General features: G+C 41.5%; 1 protein-coding gene across 3 annotated transcripts in view; it reads right to left on the bottom strand.

The window, feature by feature from the left end:
- Positions 1-17,584, bottom strand: part of ELAPOR2 (endosome-lysosome associated apoptosis and autophagy regulator family member 2) — a 175,768-nt gene that overhangs the window by 61,711 nt on the left and 96,473 nt on the right. For all 3 annotated transcript variants that reach the window (XM_056573385.1, XM_056573384.1, XM_056573386.1), the window contains one exon: positions 5,629-5,749. In XM_056573385.1, the coding sequence (XP_056429360.1) occupies positions 5,629-5,749 (121 nt within the window). The remainder of the gene's footprint in view (positions 1-5,628; positions 5,750-17,584) is intronic.

The following is a 17,584-nucleotide window of genomic DNA, read 5'->3' as shown; positions in this document are numbered from 1 at the left end:
ACATTATCCCATTTTATATTGTTAAGGGCTTCTCCGAATTGATCAATTTTGCCTTCCTAAAGTTCATTGTTTTTGTGGCCCCTCAAGAGGTTCCCTTATTGAAGAACAACTATTTACTAGGTGTCCTTCTACCTGCACATTAGTTACTCTATCAGGTTTGTTGGTTAATATTAAGTCTAGTAGGGCGCCCCCTCTGGTTGGGCCCTGCACCATTTGGGACAGATAATTGTCTTTAGCTATAGTCAGAAACCTGTTTCCTTTATGAGATTCATAGGTCTCAGTCTCCCAGTTTATATCAGAAAAAGTCTGCCATCATATTCTATTCTATTATATTTGATGGCTTATAGCAAACCCCATCAGAATTTTTTTATTTTTATATGCGTGTATTTCTACCCATAATGACTCCACATTATCGTTTTCCTCCCATATATCTTCCCGCTGTGCGGCCTTCAGACTGGACTTTACATAAAGGCAAATTCCTCCTCTTTCCGTTTTGTCCGATCCTTCCTGAATAGACTATAATCTTGTATGTTGACCTTGTATGTTGGAATACTATTAAACAGGTTTTCAAACGTATACCACAGCATAGCCATTGGTTTAAATAGACCAAATGTAATCACTGTGTTTGGTCTGCTTTATGTGTGTATGTTTTAAGGGATAATAAGCATTTAAATACAATGTATATTGGTGTACAGCAGATCACCTTGAAACAGAACTTAAAGGATCTGCTGCAAACATTTTGGTGCGAGGTACAACAGGATACCTTCGGAGGTTTTGTGGAGTTCATACCTCGACAGGTCAGAGATGAATTGGTGACACAAGGAGGCCCCACACAATATTAGGCAGGTGGGTCCAGTGTGTAATTTTTATATAATTTTATCCTGCAACATTTTACAATTTAACATGCACAAAGTGACCATTACATTATAGGAAATGTAGCTTTGAGTGATTTTCTCAGTAAGAATCATTATAGGCTTAAATATGTACTTTAAATGGCTATAGTCAGACAAACATGAAAACTACGGAAGTAATATAAACTCACAAAAGTCATTACCGACTGTGCCATTCATAATGCCTATTATTAGCTAACAAGTCTTTACATTACGTTTTGTGTTGGTATGATAACTCCACAATCACATCCAACTAGGAACAAATCACTGCAACCATCTGTCCTTCATAGAGTTAATAAATCATTGATAACCTTCCATCTCCTGATGCAGTAACGTAATACCTTTCAATTCTTAGGGCGGAGATGGAATTACATTTCAGGAGTCTGGATTTGCGTTGGTAAACTACAGGTTCGCAATTCAGTATAGAACAATACACACGCTTAAGCTGGATAGGGTCAAAAGACCAATGGCAGTACACCCTGTAGATCAGGCACACAACCATTTAAAGAAATACATTACCTTCTTGGCAAAGAGCTTTATTTCTTAACAAGAATTTGTTGATGATTTTTGGATAATACGTCCAAGCAGAACTTGTCCAGTTCCTTATATTCATGGGTCATCACTTGTGGACTGCTCTTAACACATCTTAATATTGGGCACTTTCTGTAGTTTGGTATAATTAATGTCTAAATGATTTCCCTCTGTGCCCACATTGCTGTGTGTTCAGGAAAAGGCCACACTATTGCTTCCAGCGGCCAAGCTCAACCAGGACAATGAAGCTATTCCCTTCAACACATGTAGCGTGACACAGTCAATATAAAGTGAATGAAGCAACTATTACTAATGACTAAATAATTTACCACTCTATACTAAGGATACAATGGATATGACAACACTATCATTTAAAGGGATACTCCACTGCTAGATATGTTATCCCCTATACAAAGGATAGGGGATAACATGTCTGATTGCAGGGGTCCGGCCACTAGGGGACCCCAGTTATCTTCGCTGCGGCACCCCAGTCATCCAGTGCACAGAGCTAACTCCACTCCGTCCCCGATGACTAGCGGTCACAGCCGCCATGCCGCCTCCATTCATGTCTGTGGGAGGAGGTGTGACAGCTGTGTATTAGCCGTCACACCCCCTCCCATAGACACGAATGGAAAGGGTGTGGTGTGACGTCACGATCACAGAAGCCCCAGGCTTCCATGTCTGTAAAGCCGCAGCGCCGGCACGGAGATGGCGGGCGGTCCCAGTGGCTGGGGCAGAGTACCCCTTTAATGGCATATAAAGATGGCAGTACTTTTACTCTCTCTTTTACGCTCTATTCTATTTTATCTTTTCATGTGACAACACCGAAGAAATGACACTCTGCTTGATTGTAAAGTAGTGAGTGCACAGCCTGTATAACAGTGTTTAATGTTGTGTCATTTTTATAACATGAGGTGTTTCTCCTTAGTTCGCAAGTAACAAAAAATAAATAAATGTGGCCACTGAGCCCAGCAGTTATGATGCAGATGTTTAATTCCCTAGCTAACTGTGCTGCATTTTGGTGAGTTAACACTGCAGGTCATATGTATGTTGTGCTGTTACCATAGTGATATACCCCCAAGAATGTGGCTATTAAAAATAAATTCCACTTGAAAAACTTTGCAATTTAAAAGTCATGTGTCCACACTGGGCACGTAGCTTTCATCATGAACTGCTCTTCACATAACAGAACTAGTGACCCCTTCAAACACAGAGATCCTTTTGCTCTGCATTATTATGGATGCATGTGATACATGCTGAAAATAATATTTTACTAATTACAAATTCAGTGTGGTATGGGGTGTGGTGCAAAAGGCATATGGAATTACCCTAGGGGCAGATGGCATTAACTCCTTGTATTCATGATGCCAGGGGGTGGTTTATTCTCAATAACACCCAAAGGTATACTGCTGGATCCTGGGCTGGGCACGGGGGCAATAAAGACTCTGACGCCAAGTTACAGATAATGATAGCTTTACTGAGTTTAGACAGGTGGAAAAGTCTATACAGTTCAGCCAGGCCCATGGAGGTGACCAGTGACTCAGAGACCTTAAGGGCTTGCTGGGACTTGTAGTAGATGGGGTCAATTTAATGCAGGCCACGTTGACTTGACAAATGATGACTGTGACTGACTTGGCTGGTGACTGATGACTGACAAGACTGACTGTGGCTTACTTGCAGGTTTGTAACTTGTGGCTGCAGACTGGACTTGAGACCTCCTATGACTCTGGACACACCCTTAGCCATGACTTGACTGGACCTAAACAGGAAGCAAGAGAGAGCAGAGGCTCCACCCAGGGCTTTTATGGGGGAGGCTCTGGGGGGATTCTATTGGTCACCCTTAAGTCACCTGGTCACTGATACCTCCTGGGTAACAATCACATGACAACTCACTTCCCATAGAATAAAAACCAGCAGAAATGTAAAAAATGATTTAAAAAAAAATGTCAATGTACATATCATTTCATCATGCAATGGATATCCTTTTTAAATGGTACTGTATTGTTCCTATTACAAAGGTTATCTGGAGAAATATTTTAATTTTAAAACTGTTCAGTGTGTCAGACAAAAAATATCTGAAAGTAAAAGTAAGAGTGCTCCATGGTGTATTAAAAGAGATAAAATACAATATAGCAGGAAGGCATGAAAGCCGCTCATCCCAATGAGATGTGTAACAACATACACAACAATGGCAAATGCATATGAGAAAACGAGATATCCGCTGCCCTCCGGCTATGGTAACAACGAGGATCGGTAAGGCTTCAAACAGGATGCCGGCTCCACAAGGTGCAGGATAAACTCAAGGAAAGACCAAGTAAAATCCAATAGGTAGTTTATTCCTAGAATGCAATGCGTTTCACTGCAATTCCGCAGCTTCATCAGGCATTCTTGATGCAGTGAAACGGGTTACATTCTGGGAATAAACTACCTATTGGATTTCACTTGGTCTTTCCTTGAGTTTATCCTGTGCATCATGGAGCCGGCATCCTGTTTTAATCCTTACCGATCCTCGTTGAGACAAAAAATATAACATATTTAGCTGCCACTGATCTCCCACCAGTGCCATTCTGATTAAGCCAATCCCTGTTGTCAGTGTTGTCTGTCTTTGGTCCTGATACACTGGAAGTGTCCCTCTCAGCTAATCATTGGCTAAGACAGATCACCCTTATAGCCAATCATTGGCTTTGAATTTCCTATGTTATGATTGGCTTGAGAGGAACTTCTTATGTAATGATTGGCTCGGCAGGAACTTCCTATGTAATGATTGGCTCGGCAGGAACTTCCTATGTAATAATTGGCTCGGCAGGAACTTCCTATGTAATAATTGGCTCGGCAGGAACTTCCTATGTAATGATTGGCTCGGCAGGAACTTCCTATGTAATAATTGGCTCGGCAGGAACTTCCTATGTAATGATTGGCTCGGCAGGAACTTCCTATGTAATGATTGGCTCAGCAGGATTTTCCAATGTAGTGACTGGCTTGACAGCAAATTCCTAGGAAATGATTGGCTCGGCAGCAACATCCTATGTAATGTGTGACTTGGCAGCAACTTCCTAAGTAATGACTGACTTCACAGGGCCTTCATATGTAATGATTGGCTTGGCAAGAACTTCCTATGTAATGATTGGCTCGGCAGGACCTTCCTATTTATTAATTGGCTTGGCAGAAACTTCCTATAAAATGATTGGCTCAGCAGGAAATTCCTATGTATTGGTATAAAAAAAAAAGCACTGACAGTAGACACAGCATCATCGGAACAGCACTAACAGGAAATCAGCAGTAGGTACATACATGTGTTTTTTTTCTTGACAATTTCAGCAGTTTTAAAAGTAAAAATATTTCTCTGGAATACCACATAAGGGTACGTTCACACGTACAGGATCTGCTGCATATTTTATGCAGCTGATTTTGCTACCCATTGAAGTTAATGGGTAACAAAATCAGTGCACAAAATATGCAGAAGATCCTGTACGTGCGAACGTAAATCCGGTGCATAAGTACAAGATAGGGGATAAGTGTCTGATCGTGGGGGGGGTCTGACCACTGGGACCCCTCCGCGATCTCCTGCCTTGCGCGCTGGCTCTCCCCATGCACTGATCGACCTCCGCTCCATGCACAAATGACAACCGCACAAAGCATGCCCTTCCGTGTATCTCCATAGGAGAGCCGGAGATACAGCGCTCGTGTATCTTTGGCTCTCCCATAGAGATACATGGAGGGGTCGTGTGAGCCAATGGTACCAGTATATAGGAAGTTTCTGGAGCTGATTATGTATGTGTGAATGTACCCCAAAGGGTATATGCTTCAGATTTGATGTTGCAGATGTGAAGCTGCAGATTTGATGTGTTCAATCTTTAAACCCTTAAACTGTACATCAATGAAATCTTGGTTAACAATGTAAAATATATTACTGTGGCAAACCCTTTTCTACGACTTACTTAATGTTGTCATGCTTGCCTGTAGAAGCCGAAATGATTCATAAAGAGAACAAAATATCACAGTTCTACAGAACATTTTTTTATTAGACAATTTTGCAAGCTCCGGGTGGCAACAATAATATAACTAGCAGAGCATGAATCCAGTTAGTGAAGCATATTAGCAGCACATGGCGATATTATCTAATCACATACTGTGGCTTTGTGTCGCTATGAATGTGGTAACGAGACAAATCAATTTCATACACAAGACAGTGCTACAGTCTACTTACTGCAATCTTTTCCTTTGACTGGATCTGGCAATGCAGTACATTGTTTTTCCGGATTTGGTACAGCTACTCTCCACCTGGATCCGGTGCTGTCACATTCTGTGTATTCGTAATGATAGTCCCCCTGAAAAATCCAATTGTTATATTCTGATTATAAGAGTTTTGTATACTACCACAAACGTATTATAGGCTCAGATTTATCATGCTTTCTGAAACCTAAACCGTTAAGTTTTTCCCAAAAACTGACGGTTTTGATTCCAGGTAGACTAATAACTCTAGACTATTGATCCAGTAGAGGACAGTGTTACCCAACCAGTGTGCCTTTAGCTGTTGCAAAACTACAATTCCTAGCATGCCAGGACAGCCGAAGGCTGTCCTGGCATGCCGGGAGTTGTAGTTTTGCAACAGCTGGAGGCCCACTGGTTGGGAGACACTGTCATAAATGCTAACAACATTCTGGATTTCGTTTGGGGTTATGGGTACATGAAAACATTATTCCCTTCAGAATCTTATGTTACTGTTACAACTTAGAGTATTAGGAGTCTGAATTTTCTCTGTGGTCGAAACAGGAAAAAATTTCAGCATGTTAAAGTAGAAGTCTTATGTAGGACAATAGTGCAAAATGCCAAAGGATAGGGCATAAATGTCTGATCATGGGACCCCCGCGATCTTCCGTACATTACCCCAGCTCTCCTCATGCACGGAGCGGGGGACAGCACGGGCCTTCCATTCATCTCTATGGGGGAGCCAGAGATACACGAGCGCTGTACTAATGTATCTCCGGCTTTCCCATAAAGATGAATGGAGGGCACATGTCAACCTCCGCTCCTTGCATAAGGCGTCATAGAGGAAATTGCTGGGGGCTCTCAGCGGTCAAAACCACAGCGATCAGACACTTTTCCCCAATCCTTTGAATAGGGGATAAATTGTCCTACATGAGACTTCTCCTTTGATTAATGTGTTTTTTACACATGCCATTCTTTTGGTGCTCATTGCACATGCGCCAGAAAAGTTTCATAGATTCTACACCAATTCTATCTAGGCTTATAATATGCCACTCTCATATGCCAAAAAAGTGTCCAGTCAGCTTTGTGAATCTGACTTAAACATAGACAATCCTTAGCCATTCCCTTTTTGTTGATGTGTTTACTTTTCTTACTGGTGCAATAGTTAATGCACCACAATTATATGCATAGCAAAAGAAGTCCTATGAGAGCACTGTATGTATGTAAAGTAAAAGGGTACTTCAGCAGAAGGTTATTCTTCCTGGTGCAGGGGGCCGATGTGTTACAATGCTGGTCAGCCTAGCTGAGGTAGGGTACCTGCTGCATTGTGGAGCAAGAAAAAAAAAGAACAGAGATGGCGCTCTAATAGTGAAGTACGTTTGTACAGGGTTAAATCGGTGGAAAGATTGAAATAGTGCTCACCTTATTGTGTTGTGCTGGCAGGCACAACACTGTAAAACGCTTTTGGTATATGTATCGGGTGGCAGCCGGCCGTCGGTCCCGCTTGGCAAGCGGGCTGGATCAGGAATACATATGTGGAATCTGGGTTGCCTTGCGGGGCTCGCCAGATGTCCGAGAAAAATTCTGACTTCTTGGCTTAGTAGGCACTCGCCTGAGGATGACTCAGAGTCAGTTGAGATATTGAGGCTTTTATTTCGTGCATAAACAACGCGTTTCAAGGGGGCACCCCTGACGAAGAGGGGTGCCCCCTCGAAACGCGTTATTTATGCACAAAATAAAAGCCTCAATATCTCAACTGACTCTGAGTCATCCTCCAGCGAGTGCCTACTAAGCCAAGAAGTCGGAATTTTTCTCGGACATCTGGCGAGCCCAGCAAGGCAACCCAGATTCCACATCTGTATACCTGCTGCATTGTGACACAATGTAGCACCAACACCAGAAATATGATCAAACCAGCAGTTGCACCAGGGGAATGCGAGAGGTAAGTAAAGGTAAAGGCTGAACATCTTTAAAAAAAAATAAAAAAAAGAGAGAGACTGGCAGGACATCTTAAAAAAAAAAAAAAAAAGAAAAGAAAAAAAATACTCTGCCAGAATACCCCTTTAAATACAATATTCTGTTTTGTGAGTTGGAATTTATTGTTTTTGAGTCTCCAAATAGAACTAACATTAAAATAAATAGAGGCAGTTTGGTATTCTGCGAAACAGCACGGACATATTTATTTGGCTCTGCTTTCAGGGGATGAGTAACAGGAGAAGGAAACAAATGGCCAGCAATTTACTGACTTGTTCCAAATGATTATGCTACAGTCTACAATCCCAGAATGACTATACAATCAGAGAAAGCCAAAGCCAGTGTCTGGAAATATCATAACAATTCAACAGATCCAAAAGATGTCATTACTGTCAGACACTGCACTACAATTAATGAGGGAATGTAAAACGTCTGACTGGGATTCCATAAAAGATGGATGCAAATGGAGTGGTTAACATGGTTCATTTTTTTAGCCTGATGTTTACATAGAGACAAAGATAAAGCCCAGTGTGGAATAATATCACAAGCTACTAGAAAATTATGCTGGTCCAGCTAATTTATGCAATTGGTTGTTATATTGTTAGCCTATCCTGACCATAGACCATACACTTTTTAAAGGTGTATTGTCATCTTGTTATAGGAGTACTCCGGTTTACTTAAATTTATCTCCTATCCAAAGAATAGGGGATAATTGTCTGATCGTAGGGGGTCCAACCGCTGAGACCAAGCCCCCCACCACCCCCCGCAATCTCCTGCCTGGCGCCCTGGCCCTCCGCATTAATGAAGTGTGTCAACCACGGCAGGAAGGAGTCGTCAACATGTGCTTTTCATGCATCTCTATAGGAGAGTGCTGTATCTCCGTCTCTTCCATAGAGATACATGGAGGGGGCGTATCGGCCAGAAATTCATGCTGTGATCAACACAGCTCTTTTCATGCAGAGAGCCGGGTCACCGTGCAGGAGATCGCTGGGACGTCAGAGAGGTTGAACTCCCCGCAATTCAACACTTATTCCCTATGCTTTGTATAGGGAACACATTTTAGTAAACTGGAATACTTCTTTAAGATAGCATCCAAGCCCACTTCAGCCTCTTCCCTGCTGCCAGGGGTGGTCAGGAAACTAAAAACAGACGAACTGTGTGCTTTACCTAATTTGACTATACTATTTATGTAAAGCCAAAAGTTTTGCCAACAGCACAGCTCGCAGTGCTACTTGTTTACAAAATTCTTTGCCTGTTTACAGCTTCCCAAGCACCTCTGGAAGCTACAAACAGGCTAGAGGAGCCAAAGAAGTCCTCCTAACAAGATGGGGAGGTCCCTCCAAGGCTGGACAACACATTTAAAGAGGAGCCTGGTACATCAGTCAAAAAGGGAAGGCGAGCAGAAGACATGCCAGGCTGTGGCACTTGGACAGTTCAGCCCTGCCTCCTTGACACTTGGATGAAAAATGAAAAGGCAAGGTGTCTCTGCAGTTCTCAACAGCAAACAGAGCTGACAGTTTTCTTTTAAGGCCAGAAAATGTGTAAAGGAATAAACTCTTTACAGTACTGTAGAAAATGCTAAACAACTATTATTGAGGAGGTTATCAATAATTGTAGATTATGGCAAAACAAATATTGGGCGGATACGACTAAATGTAATTTTCAACTGGAAACAAGAGAAAAAAACAGGATTTAGGTGTGTACAACTATTCCAATTTTAGGGAAAGCTGTGTAAAATTTACAGTGAAGTAACCATGCAGGAAATTTGTTTCATCACCAGGAAACAGATGAAGAGACACAGATCGCAGGTCCACAGCCTATTCTGCAAACACACAAAAAGCCCATTATGGATTAGCAGACATGTACTGTCAGCGTGTGTAAAATCTCATTTTAATGGCTGGTATTTTTCTACTTCACTTGGAAAAGGAAGAAGGATTATTTCCTTGGGAAGAAAAGTAAATACCACAAAGATTCCGTAAGATTTTTTACCCCCAAACAAATCAAAGGTAGTTAAAGTTTATAAAAAAATATATTTAGTCACATTTACATTTCAAAGGATGTTCCAACATAGATAAGAATTTGTATTGTACAGTACAATATTCATTGTAACTTTCTGATTTATTTTTAATACATTCTGGGAGGTCAGTACCTAACAAGCAAAAAGGTAACTTGCTCCATTGGTAATGTAGCTACAGGTTGATTTTATGCTCTTCAACTGAGTATTTGCTACCTGACATTGCCTGTAACTGGACAAATGCCCTTTATAATATGACCAGTTTATTTGTTGTTTATATGTGATCAACATAAAATTCAATAAAATATAAATAAATAAAAATAAAAGGTAACTTGCACATCTAACACCTATCTAGGAATAACTGTTTAAAGCTCAAACCATATATATGCAATTTGTGCACAGTTATTAATAGGAAACTCTATCCCTCAAGAACCGGACATCTTCTTCCATGAAGAAATCTTAATACTTTTACCTGAGGGATATTGCAATAATGAAAGGGGTTCTCCGCCCCCAAACATCTTATCCCCTATCCAAAGGATAGGGGACCCCGTGCAATCATGTTCAGGTTCAAGCGCCCGTAGTCATCATGCCACTCCCTCTCCACTCATGTCTATGGGAGGGGCGTGACGAGCGACCAAAGCCGCCATGCTCCCTCCCACAGACATGAATTGATGGGGCGTGACGACCACGGCAGTCCGAACCCAGCATTCTGAACATCAATGCCGGCCCGGCCTAGTACTAATCACACAGCTGATAAGCAGTTACAGTGTATGGGGAGACGTCAGCAGCTCACTTCATAATGCCCAATTTTTGGGTCACAAGAGACTGCATAAAAACAGACACTACAGACACTAGTGTGCAAAGCTCTGCACATACCACCATGTGTATAGCAGTATACAGTGCACACTGCTGTACACATGTGGATATGTGCAGAGCATTGCACCCTAGTGTCTGTACAGACACTAGGGAGCAATGCACTGCACAAACCCCTATGGGTATAGCAGTGTGTATGTAGTAGACACACACTGCTATACACAAGGGGGGGGTATGTACAGAGCATAGCACTCTAGTGACTTCTACAGACACTAGGGTGCAATGCTCTGTACATACCCCCCCCCCCCCCCCCCCATGTGTATAGCAGTGTGCAGAGGCCTGGGTCACCAGTGCAATGTTCTGCACATACCCAGGCATCCACCATGGCAGTAACAGTGGCCGCATGAACTTTGTTCTGAGCAGGGCTCCTTATACAACTGGGCCTACCGGCAGTAGGTGAGAAAAGTGCGCAGTAGAAGTGAGTTCCTCTAGGACAGGCTGAGGCTTCTCAAAATGGAGGCACACTGTAGCACGAAAACAGGCAACAACGGGGCAGGAGACTACAGAACCTGCTGACTGGTCAGCACAAGGGTGGAGAGCAATGGAGGGTGGGACTGAAATTCTAGTCTTCATCACTCATTTTACTTGTTTTATAGGGGTTGCGGTGGGGCGGGGGCATGCAGGATTTGCGGGACCCGCTGGCATAGCGCCTGACCTCCCGCTCCCGCCAGCAGCAGCCTCCTGACCGCCTGCGCCCACACATTTTGGGTTAGGTCCCGCAGGATCCCAATCCCATTGCAGGACTCTAACACGTGTCTATGCTGTACTATTTTGAATAACAGAGGTTGAGAAAGGGGAGGGGGGGAACGGGTCAAAGACCTTTGCATTGGGACCCTAAAGGGCTAAAACCTGGTTATATTTCATTTTTTTTTTTTTTTTTTAAGATGTCTGCATGCTCTTAGCTTCTTTTAATGTCAATAAAAAGGTAATAAACATATATGGCCACCAATAAAAACTGAGACCCGTCATTCATAATGCATAACACATTTTATTCACATAAAACCAGCTATAGTTAATTAGCTTGTTAAATGATTACAGGATCACCAGTAAATGTAATAATTCATTATATATCAAAACTATATACCAAATACAGCCCCATATATTTCCAGTACATAACCACATCTTGTCACATCCCACCTTGCCATGTTGTTTTGGATAACATTGTTGAGTGACTAGAAAAGCTCTTTACCTTGGAATGTCGCCTATGGCATGAACATACTGTCATAAGAGCAAACACTTATCACTGCTAAAAAAAGAAGCAGCCTTTATCACAACAGTATGCGAGTCTGAAATGGGGGGGGGGGGGCATGCACTAAATATATTTATATATAAAGAGCATTTCTGCTATAAAAAGCACATGTAAATAGAGGTCTTTGAGTTATAGTCTTCTGTTGCACAATTTTTATAGAACTCTGAATTATTAATATGTCCATTGACATAATGATAAGGGAATAGTTAGTTTCAGTCACTAAACAACTAAGCAACTTACACTTTGGGGTTTAGGAAGTCTGAGGTGATGGTATATAGTTATTAACCCCTAGAGGACCAATACAAGTAAACCTGTACACCCCTGAAAGATCAGGCCTGTTTTTTCAAATCGGGGAAGTCTGACTTTATTAGAGAATAACTCTGGTAACGTTTTGGTAATCGCCAATGACGATAATTCTGACATTGTTTTTTGTCACAAGTTGACCTTCATGTACATAGTAAAAGTAAGCCGATATCATTTGTAGTTTTTTTTTTTTACACTAATAGGTTGCATATTTTTATACTTTCTGACCAAATAGTATATAAAACTTATACTTTCAGATGTCTACTTTATTTTGAAAGCATTTCTTTTGTTTTTAATTAACATTTTAAATGAATTAGAAGCCTAACAATTTAACTTAAAATTTTCAAAATTTTGAAATTTGAAAAGTACATCTTTTTTTAATGTGCTATGCAAGGTTTGCTGAAATTTGAAGGTGGTAGAACATAGGAACACCCCCCCCCCCCCCCCCCCAATGACCCCATTTTAAAAACTAGACCCCTCAAGGTATTCGCTTGGGGGGTAAAGTGAGTATTTTAACACCATCGTTTTTTGGCAGGAATTATTACAAAGTCTGTGTTAAAAATTAGAAATTTGCTTTGTTTCACAAATGCATCATTTGTGGGACATATTTTTTGTACATCACTTCTGATATTGAAAAGAAATGCCCCCTATATTTTATTGAGCTGCTCGGCCCGTGTTTGGAAATACCCCCCTTAGGCCATATTTGGTTCTTTGGCCCCGTGGTAGGACCCAGAAGGAGAGGAGCGCCATTTGGCTTTCAGGGCATCATTTTAGGCCAAATGGATTATAGGCCGCACTTCATGCCTGCAAAGGGTTTTAGCTGCCAGAACCATAAAGAACCCCCACAAGTGACCCCATTTTGGAAACTACACCCCCTAAAGTATTCACCTAGACCAAAAGTGAACACTTTGAGTCCTTTGTGTGTGGCTGGAATGGTTACAAAATGAGTGGAAACATTTGAATTTTCTTTTTTTTTTTTTTCCATAAATGCATCATTTGTGGGACATATTTTTTGTACATTGCATCTGAAAAGTAGAAAATGCACCCCATATTTTATTACATCCATTGTTTGGTAATACCCCCGCTTAGGCCATATTTGGTTGCATGGCCACATGGTGGGACTCAAAAGGAGAGGAGCACCATTTGGCTTTCAGGATATCATTATACATATTATAGGCCACACTTCATCTTGCAAAGCATTCTAGCTGTCAGAACAATACTGTACCCCAAGAAACTACGTCTCCTAAAGTATTCACCTAGAGCAAAAGTGAGTACGTTGAGCCCTTATTGTGTGGCTAGAATTATTTCAAAGTCAGTGGAAAAAAATAGCAATTAGCTTTTTTTCCACAAATTCTTTATTTGTGGGACATCATTTTGGTAAGTCGTTTTTGAAATGCACCCCATATTTTATCACGCTGTTCGTCCCGGGCTGGAAAGTACCCCGACTTAGGCTATATCTGGTTGCCTGTCTGCCTGGTAGGACCAAGAAGGAGAGGAGCCCACTTTGGCTTTCAGGGCATCATTATATGAATTATAGACCCCACCTCATGCCTGCAAAGGTTCAGAGCTGTCAGAACAATACCGCACCCCTACAGGTGTATTGGCTGGACCAGGGACCGCTCTGATCGGTCCTTGGTCAGCTAGCAGTGATGTGCTGCTGTCTGGAACAGTTAAAGCTCCTGATGGATATATCCGTCATGTTGTGGGAATAAGCACCCACTCTAGGCCAATATATCCATAACTGGGTGTTAAAAATAAAAATCTTGAAAAAACTGGTTTGTTTTGTTGGGGGGGGGGGGGGGGTTGGGTGATAGTCCCCATTCATACTGCATTTCTGCAGTATAGGTGTCCGTTGTCTCATTCAGAAATGAATGGAGCTGCTACAGTATACACAGCATCACTTTTTTTAAATGACGCTGGCGGATACCTCTAACATACTGCTGAAATGCAGTATGAACGGGATGCAGTGTAGGGTCACATAGAGCACATCCGCAGCATATTTCACACCGCAGATGCCCCCGGCAGTCACAAGGGCGAGATCACTGCTGCAGCTGGGTAGATCAGAGTGTCCGCACATGACTGCCGACAGGAAATCCGCCGCTATGAGTGGACACACAAAGCTACCCAGCTGCAGCAGAGAGCTCATTATTGTGACTGCTGGCGGGCATCCGCAGCATGTAATATGCTGCGGATGTGCGCCGTGTGATCTTACACATTATGCATTTTTATTTTTCATTTTATTTATTTAATACATTTATTTTTCATTTTATTTTTTTTACACTTTTTTACATTTTTTATTTTTATTTTTTTTAGACCTTTTTTTTTTTACACTTACTGTTTTTACACTTTTATTTATTTTATATAATTTTTTTAATGCTTTGGAATACTTAGTATTCCCAACCATTGCAGTATATCAGGACATGCCTCTGGCAAAAACCGGGGCAGATCTGGGGGTCCTTGTAAAGACCCCCGGCTGCCCAGGTAACATGTAGCACCCCGCGATCGTTGAGGGGTGCTACAGGAGAGAGACAGAGGGAGCCCCCTCCCTCTGTCAAAACTCCTTACAGCTCACGGTCGCTTCCACCGCGGCTGTAAGGGTTAATCTGCCGGAAACTAAGTTTACTTTGGTCCTGGCAGTGCGGCAGGGTCCTGGCTGTGTGTTACAGCCGAGTCCCTGCCGTGATCTCATGGGTGCACCGGGCAGCACCCACAAGAACCATGGATGTGTATACTCGTCCTGGTGCAGGAACACACATCCTGCCTGGACGTGTATACACGTCCATGGTCGTTAAGGTGTTAACATGGGTGTGGAAATTATTAAAAACTACTTGTCCACGGGACTAAAATGGAGCAAAATCTACTTGTCCCTCATGACGATCCACTTGTCCTGGGCAATTTTCGCATTTACACTCGTTTTTTCCTCCTCACCCTATAATAGTTATAACTAACTACTATAATGATACCTTTTAATTACTCTATAACATATTCTCCGAACCTAGTGCAATTTAAATTTTTTACACTAACATGCTGGTGTTGCCCCATACTTTTCATTTTCATAAGAGGTAAAAGGAAATAAAGACCCCTAAAATTTGTAACACAATTTCTCCCAAGTACGGAAATACCCCATATGTGGGCATAAAATTCTCTGCGGGCGTACAACAAGGCCCAGGAGTGAGAGCACACTATTTACATTTGAGGCCTAAACTGGTGATTTGCACAGGGATGGCTGATGGTTACAGCGGGTCTGACATAAATGCAAAAAAAATAAATACCTACATGTGACCCCCATTTTGGAAACTATACACCCCTCATGGAACGTAACAAGGAGTATAGCGAGCCTTAACACCCCACAGGTGTCTGACAGATTTTTGAAACAGTGGTCCGTAAAAATTAAAAATGTAATTTTTCATTTGCACAGCCCACTGTTACAAAGATCTGTCAAATGCCAGTCGGGTTTAAATGCTCACTGCACCCCTCGTTACGTTCCATGAGGGGTGTAGTATCCAAAATGGGGGTCACATGTGGGTATTTATTTTTTTGTGTTTATGTAAGAATCACTGTAACCAGCAGCCACCCCTGTGCACCCTTGTTACGTTCCTTGTGGGGTGCCGTTTCCCAAATAGTGTGCCATGTGGGGTGTTTTTCGCTGTTCTGGCACCATGGGGGCTTCTTAAATGAGACATGCCCCGCAAAAATCATTTCAGCAAAATTCGCTTTCCAAAAGCCCAATGTCACTCCTTCCCCTCTGAGCCCTCTAGCGCACCTTCAGATTACGTTACATCCACATATGAGGTATTTCCTTACTCGAGAGAAATGGGGTTTAAAATTTTGGGGACATTTTCACCTATTACCCTTGTGAAAATTAAAAATTTGGGGTAACATCAGCATTTTAGTAAAAAAAAAATTCATTTTCACGTCCACATTTAACGCAAGGTTGTCAAACACTTGTGGGGTGTTAAGGCTCACAGTACCACTTGTTACATTCTTTGAGGGGTGTAGTTTCCAAAATAGTATACCATGTGGGGTGTTTTTCGCTGTTCTGGCACCATGGGGGCTTCTTAAATGCGAAATGCCCCCAAAAACCATTTCAGCAAAATTCGCTCTCCAAAATCCCATTGTCGCTCCTTCTCTTCTGATCCCTCTAGTGCGCATACAAAGCACTTTACATCCACATATGAGGTATTTCCTTACTCAAGAGACATTGGGTTACATATTTTTTTTCTCCTTTTACCCCTTGTAAAAATAAAAAATATGGGTCTACAAGAACATGTTAGTGTAAAAAATGAAGATTTCGAATTTTCACCTTCACTTTGCTGCTATTCCTGTGAAAAACCTAAAGGGTTAAACTTTCTGAATGTCATTTTGAATACGTTGAGGGGTGCAGTTTTCATAATGGGGTCCATTATGGGTTATTTCTAACATAAAGACTCTCAAATTCACTTCAAAACTGAACTGGTCCCTGAAAAATTCAGATTTTGAAATTTACTTAAAAAAATTGGAAAATCGTTGCTGAACTTTGAAGCTCTCTGATGTCTTCAAAAAGTTAAAACATGTCAACTTTATGATGCAAACATAAAGTAGACATATTGTATATGTGAATCAATACATCATTTATTTGGTATGTCTATTTTCCTTACAAGCAGAGAGCTTCAAAGTTATAAAAATGCAAAATTTTCAAATTTTTCATAAAACTTTTCATGAAAAAGAAATGATGCAAATATCGATGAAAATTTACCACTAACATAAAGTAGAATATGTCACGAAAAAACAATCTCTGAATCAAATTCATAAGTACAAGCATCCCAGAGTTATTAATGCTTAAAGTGACAGTGGTCAGAATTGCAAAAAATGCTCTGGTCCTAAGGGTCAAAATGGGCTCAGTCCCCAAGGGGTTAACTAAGGTTGGGTTCACAAATCCCAGAAAAATGCATCCGTCACATCATTATTTTCATTGTTTTCCTCCTATCAAACAGAACAATGTGGTGAGTTGTCTGTTCTTCATATAAAAGAGTGACTGTAAACTGCCTAAAGTTGGCTATACATTTGAGATAGCTGTCAGATGAATGCTCATTCAACCAACAGAAATCTCTTCCAATCTCCACATACACATGTACGCTCAACTCAGCCTAACTCCTCTCGGGGTGGCTTTTCTCCCTGACAACAAAAGCCCTGGAAATGCTGAAATGTGTAGGCGGCCTCCTGAATCCCCCCTGATGGCAAATGTCGGTGGAAATTTAAGAAGCCTCCATGCATATCAGATGGTTGGCCAATCCCACTGAGAGTTGCAGGTTCAGCGAAATTGTTCTGACTCTGACCTGCAATGGTACTGTCTGATACCAGACACTATAAGGGAACGAAAGAGGTAAGTAAAGGCTGTTTTTGTTTTATTACACACAATATGCACATTGCTAAAAATAAAAATAATAATTTTATTGGATAGCCCCTATAACTCCTTAAAAACACAAGGATTTTTCATTTTTGAGCTTTCGTTTTTTTCCTCCTCCCCTTCTAATAGCCATAACGCTTTCAATTTTCCATTTA

The sequence above is a fragment of the Hyla sarda genome, chromosome 4, assembly GCF_029499605.1.
Source record: "Hyla sarda isolate aHylSar1 chromosome 4, aHylSar1.hap1, whole genome shotgun sequence".
Classification (NCBI taxonomy): Eukaryota; Metazoa; Chordata; class Amphibia; order Anura; family Hylidae; genus Hyla; species Hyla sarda.
The sequence above is the reverse complement of the archived record's forward strand: the minus strand, read 5'-3'. Positions and strand labels throughout refer to the sequence as shown.